This window comes from Aotus nancymaae, unplaced genomic scaffold, assembly GCF_030222135.1.
Source record: "Aotus nancymaae isolate 86718 unplaced genomic scaffold, 86718_ANA_hifiasm-v0.15.2.pri h1tg000058l, whole genome shotgun sequence".
NCBI classification, from domain to species: domain Eukaryota; kingdom Metazoa; phylum Chordata; class Mammalia; order Primates; family Aotidae; genus Aotus; species Aotus nancymaae.
In genome coordinates this window covers 16,617,883-16,627,212 of record NW_026988472.1, presented here as the reverse complement: position 1 = coordinate 16,627,212, position 9,330 = coordinate 16,617,883, and the positions used below count along the sequence as shown (strand labels likewise).

Sequence of the window (9,330 nt, the reverse complement as noted above, 5' to 3'; positions counted from 1 at the left end):
GTACCATCATTTCAAGTTTCACCTTCATCAAAAACTGCCGAAATTCAAAGGGCATCAGCTTAATGGCTAAGGTCAGCATGACCATAATCACAAATAACATCTCTAACCAGAAACATTTCAGACCCCTCCCTGACCAGAGACATGCCGGCCCTGAGATAACCTCCCCTCCAGCTGAAAAGATGTCAGCCCCAAGATAATCTCCCCTTCACCCAAAGATATTCCAACCCGACCATAAATGTGTCCCCCACACAGAAACATTCCAAGCTTATGATAACCTCCCCACCCTAAAGCCAATATATACTCTTAGTCTGTAAGAGAGAATGCTTCTGACCGAAATCGGCCAGAAGCCCCTCTCCAAATGATTATTAATTATTCTCTAAAATAAACTTGTCTTTGACTGTTGAGCCACTTTTTGTGTTTCTTTCCTCTTTTTTTTTTTCTTTTAACTCTTACAGAGAGTGGTAGATCACTGCATTCACTACAAGGTCTAATTTTGGAGCAGCCAAATCTCAGTTCAGACTTAAAGCCTGACATGTGATTTGAAGAATGTACTACTGTTCCTGGACCAAAGTGAGGGTTGGGCTGCTTGTTCTCACAGCCAATAACGAGATGCAGGTGAACTGTGAAAGAAGAGAGTTTATTTCTGTAACCAGGTACAGAGAGAAGGCCGAGAAAATATCCCCAGACCAACTCAAAATTACAAAGTTTTCCAGAGCTTATATACCTTCTAAGCTATATGTCTATGGGTAGGTGTGCATTCATTTAAAGACATAAGTGATTAACTCCTTCTAATCTATAACTAAGGTCTGAGTTTTGAAGACCTTCCTCTGTAGAGTCAGTAAATTTACTTAATCTAGATGGGTCCAGGTGCCAGTGTGATTACCCTTATCTTGTCTTCTTCTAAATCATGGAGGTTTGGGGAGTTCCTTTAGACCCTCAATAAAACTTTTTTTGGAGGTCTGGGGAGTTTCTTGAGACCCCCAATAAAAACTTGCTTAATCCTAAACAGGTCATGTTAAGAATTCCTTCATTATCCATGCCTCAAGTCCCAGGAAAGGCCTGGGCAAAACTCTTGATGTGATTTTGTTACCTTCCAGCCTTTGTATAAGGTCACTGGATCTATCAGCTTTTAATATTTAACTTCACCACTTGGTCAGTGCTGAAACAGTTGTTATGGAGGCCTGAATTAGTGAGACCTGGCCTGCCACACTACCTTCCTGCCTATCTGTGAGAGGTAGAATTTGTTCTTGTTTAATATTAGGTTTTAAAGAAGAGAACTATCTGGCTTTGATAGATGCTACTGCCCCATACAGAGCTCCAAGATAGTGCTAACAAGAAGAATGTTAAATATAGCTAATATTAAATGAGTGTTTACCATGTGCCTGGTGTTGTTCTAAGCCCTCTCTATGTGTGACTTCATGAAATCCCCACTCCAACCCTATGAATAGGTAGTTTGGCATCTCACAAATGAGGAAGCTGAGGAGACAGAGACAGTGAGGGGACCATGAGTGCCTCCTTTTCTGTCACTCAGAGAAGATGAGGAATTCAGGGGTGGTGGGCTGTCCCAGGTACATCACTGATCTTTCTTATTGTCTTACATTATCTTATACTCAGGTGCTACCAGGGGAGCGAGGTGCACTCTATGCAGCTTGAAAAGATAAACTATCAGCCAACAGATGTGTTGCGTGCTTGTCTGAGGTCAGACTTTCTAAGGAAGGTCATATTCTTTTGGAAGGCTTTTCTGAGTTCTAAGTACAAGAGCAGCCTCCAGATCAACTCAAAAACATACTTCAATGTGTTTTTAACCTAGGTTCCCTGTATATATAAAGAGAAAGATCTTGTTGCTATATACAAACTTAGTCTCCCCTTGGCTTTATAAGCCCTGGGTGATAATTTCATCTCTGCTGCTAATGAGACAGAAAACCTTGCCTATAATGGGAAGCAGTTGGACTAAAGGGTCTTTAAGGCCTTTTCTAGCTCTAAAAGTTTTATGTTGCTATGAAAGTCAATAGCAATTAATAAAGGGAGTTCAGAAGGAAAAAAAGAATCAGAAACAGTCTGCAAATATAAAAGTGTCATATGTTACTATAAATAACTGAATGTGGTTCTTACCTGAGGTCTGGATTCATGAGACAAAATTAATTCCTTACTTTTACAAACTTGGCTATGTCCTAGAAGTTTCAATGCGTTTTAAAATTAAAATGGAGATTGGCTTTCCATCTAAATCCTGCCTGCTGTCCTCCCATTTCATCTCCTACTTTCCAAACTTAGTGATGATGAAAACACCAAGGACATCCTAGAAGAGAAGGTTATTTGAGGCAGCTGCCACTTACGTCTTGCCCATTGGGACTGTCATCTTTTCACTTTGTCTTCACCTGTGCCCCTCATAGCTCATGGAGCTAAAACTTGAGGAGCCACAGGGAACAAACGGTATTTGAGTAGGTAAATCATAGGCGAATTATAGAATAGAATTTGACAGGAGGAAAAACTGCTCAAGTGCAACCTCTCAGTTCCGTTCTACAACATCTGTTGAGTATGAGGCACTGTGTTTAGAGATCTCAGATGCATGGGCACAGCTCCTATCTCCAAGAGGATCTCAGTCCAGTGGGAAAAGAGAGATAGATTCAGAAACCAAACACTATCACAGAAATGATTGGTTTAACAGATGTAGAGAAAATGTGTGCAGATGAGAAGAATAATAGCTATCATTTACTGAATACTTACCAAAAGCCAGGTGTTTTACTAACACTTTTTTATTTAATCATTTCAACAACCAGAAATGGAAGGTATTGTTATTATTATTCTCATTTGATTGTAAGGAAACTGGCTCTAAGAGGTGAAATGCTTTGCCTCAAGTGACTCAGCTAATATATGGCAGAACCTGAATTCAAAGCCAGATCTTTTTGACTCCAAATCCTTCACTGTCATTTACTATACTTTTCTGCCTCCCCCAAGGCAGACACCCACTATTCTGACTTAGAAGTTTGCACGATGAATTATACTGGATGTGGAAGACTGATTGAGATGTGCAGTAAAAATAGCAAGACGTATATTCTGGACAAAAGAAATAGCCCAAGTAAAGCTGAAGATATGTAGAAGTCCTAGGACTTCGTGGGTGGCAGTGGAAATGCCAACTATACCAGTGCCGGGAGGAGCATAGTGCATAAGCAAGGTACGGAGGAGGGACTACAGAAAGGGTTGCTTTGGAGGGATGGGAACAGACTGAGTATACTTTGATTTCAATCTGGCAGCATACCTGTGAAAGTTTCTCAACAGACCTATGTGCAGTCCTGACATTTAATGTAATGTATTTTTATAAAATTGTATACACATCACTCACACACAGACACACACACACACACACACACACACACACACACACACTAGTGAGATCTGTCCCACAGAGTTGAGCTCAGCTAATTAAAAAGTTATGTTGTAAACAGTGATTCTCAAACTTGAAAGTCCAGAAAAATCCTGTGGGAAGCTTGTTAAAGCACAGAACGCTAGACCTTAGCCCTAGAGATGCTGAATCAGTAGGTCTGGGATGAAGCCTGAGAATTAGGATTTTTACCCAGCACTTGAATATTATAGCCATAAGCTTCCTGTAACCCATGTCACACATTTGTGCTCCTCTCTCCAGCTTTGTCTCTCTATGCTGTTCTGTTTCAGGCCCTACCCTACAGTGATAGTGGTCTTTCGAAAACATGAGTCTCATCATGTCACTAACCTGTTTAAAAGTGTTAGTGGCTCCTAATGCCTTTGTGTGGCAACTGAATCCTTTCATAGCCTTTCTTACCTCTTTAGTCCCATACAGTCTCCCATACAGAATACCTTGCAGCTCCTCAGGGGGACTACATCTCCTTACCTACATCTGGAATGCTAACCTCCATGAGTCTACTTCTTGTCACTGGTTAAATTTCATGTCTTTTCCAGGTCTTATCCTCGATATCCACTCCAAGTGAAGACCTTTCAATACCTTGGATGACGTCCTTTGAGGACCTCTGTGAAGCACTCTTGTACAATATAAAAACGGCGTGGTGACATGGCTGAGCCCTCCCATCCATAAACTGGTATCTCCTTAAAGGTAGGCACAGAGTCTTGGCACCTAGTGTATAAATAAATAATTTAATAAATTATAACATAATGCTATGTGAGATCTGGCAAAAAATAAGCCATATGTCTGTTCTTCCTAAAGCAAAGGATTGTGTGCTTTCTTAGAGTCTGAGCTACCATGATAAAAACTCGCTCACAAATAGTATGAGAAAATGACAACATGCCATTAGTAACCCAGAAGAAGTTGTATCTGTTTCATAATTTTTTCATCTGGGATTTACAAACCACAAAAGCAACTGTTTTGCCTCCACAAAGAACATATTCTTAACAGCATACTTTCCCAAAAGGACACTCCTCCCTCTGTTGCATTTTGATCTATCCTGATTTAATTTAAAGTTTGAAGATGGGGTCTGACCTTATCTATCAGTGGCTGAGCCGTTGTCTCATGGAAATTCAGTTTGAAACTCATTAGTAGGGTAGCCTGTATATTATAACTTAGAAGCTCTGGGTTATCACTGATGCTTGCAATTGCTATGAAAACTGGGTTCATATGCACCTTTCAAAGAGCCTGCTTTAAAACAGGAAAAAAAGATGAAGAAAAAGAAGGCTTCATGAAAGAATAAGGTATTTTGTACCCAGCATGCCTAGGAAAGTTCAGTGATGCAAAAAATGCTCTGCCTACACAATGATAAAAACAATTCTTTACCATTTTTCAGGAGCCAATAATGTATAACCTTGTCTTAGAGAACTGTTTATACTGGTAGAGAAGAATGCTCAAGGCAGCTTTCCCTCGTGCCCACACAGAGACACACAAACACAGACACACACCCACAATTTTCAGTTTTCCCCAGACTTTTTGCAGTCTGCATTCTTAAATCCTCCAAAGGCCTCTATATATGCAGCTTCAGTTGCTAAAGCCCACCAAGGGTGGACTGGCTGAGAGCTCAGTCTCTTCTGCTTCCCCTTGAATGTGTATTGAATGTTGCATCCTGTCTCTTATGGGTTGAATTTTTCAATTATAAAATGGTGGTGCTAATTTGATCAAGTTTCTTATTAAAAATTACTGGTTGTATTCCTCCCCAAATTTGGGTTTTGGAGGCTTCATCCCTCATCTCGTTGCCCACATTTCTCCCTAATAACCTAAATGTGGTGTTGTGTTAGGTAAACAATAGTGTATCATCTTGTGGAAAATTATTCTTTAAGTTGACACACCTCCCTCCCCCATGTAGAACCATATGTTATTCCCTCCAATGTCTTCATCTGCTTATCCCCCAACTTGTGAGTCATCTATGGTTTTCCCTTATAATTTCTGCAACCCCATTCCTCCCCCAAGTCTAGCCAAATGTGAGCTGGGTTTCCTTCTCTTCTGAGCAAGAACAGGTCACGAGGGCTGAGCTTTCTGTCTTCACCTTCAGACAGAAGGAACTTAAAGAAGAACGCATCTGCAGGCAGGTGTTCATTCTGCAGGCATATGGAGATCACTTTTTTGCATTCAAATAGTTATGTAACCCTACATGTTGTTAGGCTGAGAAGACCGTGATGCTCAAAATGGAAACGACACTGTTGCAACACATAGAATATCTGAGAGAAAAAGAGGTTTCTAATGTCCTGACTATCTATGATATTCCATAAAGGTAAGGGATTGGATGTGCATGGGCTGGAAGGACTAGGGAAAAAAGGATGGAGGTTAAGATAGGCATGAAAAGGGACTCCTAATTTAGAATTTGAAAAAAAACTACTGATACTAAATCTGCCCATCCTCTGTACAAAAAACAAAACAGACATTGTTGCAATTTTAACCTGATAATGCATGAAAAATGGCTACTTTTGATGAGAAAAAGTTCAGTCATTTCCTTGTAAACACAAAGAAAATTAAGAGAAATTGTAAAGGTACTATAAGGAAATTCAGCAATAACTCATAATATATTCCCTCTCAATTAAACAGTAAATCACCCTAAAGTGTTTTTTAGTCTGAATATTTATCAGCCTAGATAATCTACTTTACCAATTATGTTTTGAATTTTTAACAAAACCTTTTTCTACAACAGCTAGTAAAACTAGAAGTGAATATAAATTAGTCCCCCTTCAAGTCTTTAACATATTAAAAAGCTATAGAACATATACATTAACCCATGGTTTTATAAAAAGTAACATGGTTGTATAAAATTAAAAGCAATATCAGGATCTGTATTTGTGTTAAATAATTACCAGTAATATCAAGCAGACATTTCCCACTTAATCTATTACTCTCTAAGATTAACATTCAATTTTGCATTACAATTTAAGTAATTTAGTACTCCACGCATGCGCTATAGAAAACAAGAAGCAGTGTATTACATTAACAAGGTTTGTATTTCACAAACAATTGCAAGGGTGAAGCAGATATCTTCTATGCGTCGCATGACTGGACTTGCAGTTCATCGCTTAGAGGAGCTTCCTCTGATTTTTCTGCAGCAGTCTTTTCTTCGTTCGTGGCTTGTGGCCTTTCTTCACTGTCATTGTCTTCACTTTGTAGGTCTTTTGACATTAACTGTCTAGCTAATTTGATGTTCAATTCTTCATTGCAATGAAGCTTTCTTTTCATTTCAAACTGCCGCTGTTTCTCCTGCTTGTGGAGGAGGATTTTTTTCATGTAGGCATCGCTGCACTCTGGCTCCTCCACTTCACAGCTCTGGTCCAAAGTATCAGTGGCGGCTAGTTTTTTAAGTAGCACGTCGAGGGTCATAGCTTCCTCTCCTTCAACATCGTGCACTGAATCTTCCTCATCGTCTCTCGCACTCATGCAGGGAGTGCTAGGCTCATCTTCCTTCATTAAACAGTAATCTTTGTACTTTGCGCGGTATGTCGTAAGGATGCTTGATTCATCCCACTTCTGGGATTTCTGCCTCTTTGCATCTTGAATATTCCCTCCAGACTGCTGACTGGAAGCCACCACCAAGGAACCCGACGAGTTTTTGTTTTTCAGGATCCCCTTGATGGGCAGTTGTGAGGAGGTGGAGGCTGAGGCTGACATCCTTGTGGAGCCAAGGGCCGCGAGAGAGTTGCGCAGCCAAGCAGCCGCCAGAATCCCTCCAGTCTGAAACTGCAGCGCAGTCTTGTCTGGGCAACAGGTCTCAACGCCCTAGTTGTAGCACCAAGGCCCTGGTGTCACAAAGGACGTTGCGTATGACGTCACAATGGTTGCCGCCTCCGTCACTGCTACTGTTACCGTTACCCTTGCCATTACCGTTGCCGTCACCGCTACCGTTAGCTCTACCGTTACAACCACTGTTGCCTTTGCCATCACCGTTGCTGTTACCGCTGACGTCACCGCTACCGTTACAGCTACCATTGCTTTCGCCATTACCGCTGACTTTACCGCTTAAGTTACCGCCTCGTGGAGCATGCTTACGTCATTTTATTTTTCTCTTTTAAAGGAAAATATGGTAGGAAATACCCTTTGGTTGCACATGGAAACGGGAAGCATTGTTTTAGAAACTTCCGTACACCCTATCTGCCTACAGGAAAGCTATGTAAAATGTTTCTCATTATGGGTCACTGTCAAAACTTTGAAAGCCACAACTTAGGAAATATGAGAGGCCTCAGCTAGAAGGTGATGACCTTCTGCTCCTCCCTCCTGTGCCCATCCACACTCTCCCTCCTCCTCACATACCTTGGTCCTCCTCTCCTCTCCCTGTCTTGGTGGATGACCCCAACATAGAGCCACTTACATCAGCTGGGAATCTGCATGTCCTCCTCAGTCCCTTCATGTTGCCCATTCTCTAATCCAGCCCTCAGAAGTGACCTAAATATTTCAAGAGGCTCATTTGCTCTCTTCTGCCACCACCCTGTTTCCAATCACCATTTTCTGTTATGGCAACTTCACTCAAGCCATTGAACTGGGCCCCCCGTATCTCCTCCTGTTGCTGTCCAATCTCTCACCCACCCTCAAAACACCCATCAGATCTTCATCCCTCCTTCAAACCCTTCAATGGCTGCCCACTGTTCTTGACATAAAGACCCAAATTCAGAAGAGGCTGAAAAGCAGCTGTTATAGTCTGCTCAGTTTACTCAGGCATCTATCTGGAGCCTTCTTCCCTTATATTCGTCCCACTCTACCTCCAGCTTTCTATTTCGATCTTCCAATTATGGGAGCATTCATGATCCTTCCTAAGAGTTTTTTTTTTTTTTTTTCCCCAGGTTCTTCGTGCAGCCTGGAGCGCCTCTTCAGATTTCAGTTCAATCATCATAGACTTTCAGGGGCAATTTCCTGACACCCCCTCTACCCACAGCAAATGGACCTTCCTATGCTTTCATGGCGTCTCTTATTCTCTGTGACAGCATTTGGAGTCATTTGTAATTTCTTACCTGTTTACACTAGATGACAAACATCAAAAGTAAAAGGAAGTGACAAAGACTCTCTCCTTTGACCAAACTTAATCAGGCTCCTCCAGGCCCTCTGCTCGACTAGGCCTAAACTTGGGCTTGTAGAATCCAGTTTGAGCATGAATCCTACTAAGTTAATTTATTGAAATTTCCCCACCACTGGTATCTGACCTCCCTGAATAGCTGATCAAATTCCTCATGCCCCACACTAGATATCTTGTCGCCCTGTTGGGTCAGTCTAGCAAGAATCCCCCTTAGCCCTGATGTTTCCTTTCGGTAATTTTCCATTCACTGAGTCTCCACCCTGCCTTTTACTTATTCTTGTTGGAGTGGGTGTCAATGCCAATTTTTCTCCCCTACGGCAAGAGTGACCCCATTGCAGTGGTCCCTGTAGCTACTCTGATAGTCCTCCATGGAATAGAGTCTTCCTTACCATCTTTAACAACTGTCATGAATAATTTTTTAACAGTTATGTTGGCTGTGACTCAGATAAGATCAGATTCACCATTGGACCCCTGGAGCTCTCATCCAGAACCTGAAGTATGCACCTTTGAAACCTTTCTCTTCACTCTTGGCTGACTGATTAGGAATCCATTGGTAAGTCCACCTCTTGAGCCAGTGCTTCAGATGGCAGTCTGTTGAAGCATGGTGAGGATGCATTTTGATTCTTATGATTCTGAATATACTCTCTGAAGCTGGATTAGTCTGCAGCTTTTTATGAAAGGCACCTGAGCCTCCTGCACTCCAGCCTGGGTGACAGAATGAGACCCTGTCTCAAAAAAAAGAAAAGAAAAGGCACCTGTTGGGCTGGAAGTCTTTCTTCCTGGCTCTTTGTTTGGAGTGGAGTTATATATATTCTCTGATTCTTGGGCCTGGCCCTGGCTAGAAAATTCTTCCTGCCCCACCCTTGTT

The 9,330-nt window shown here is 41.6% G+C and overlaps 1 protein-coding gene across 1 annotated transcript; it reads right to left on the bottom strand.

Moving 5' to 3' along the window:
- Window positions 1–6,442: 6,442 nt before the first annotated feature.
- Window positions 6,443–7,066, bottom strand: PPP1R2C (PPP1R2C family member C). Its single transcript, XM_021673266.2, has one exon. The coding sequence runs from the start codon at window positions 7,064–7,066 to the stop codon at window positions 6,443–6,445; it is 624 nt and encodes a 207-aa protein (XP_021528941.2).
- Between the last annotated feature and the right edge of the window lie 2,264 nt (window positions 7,067–9,330).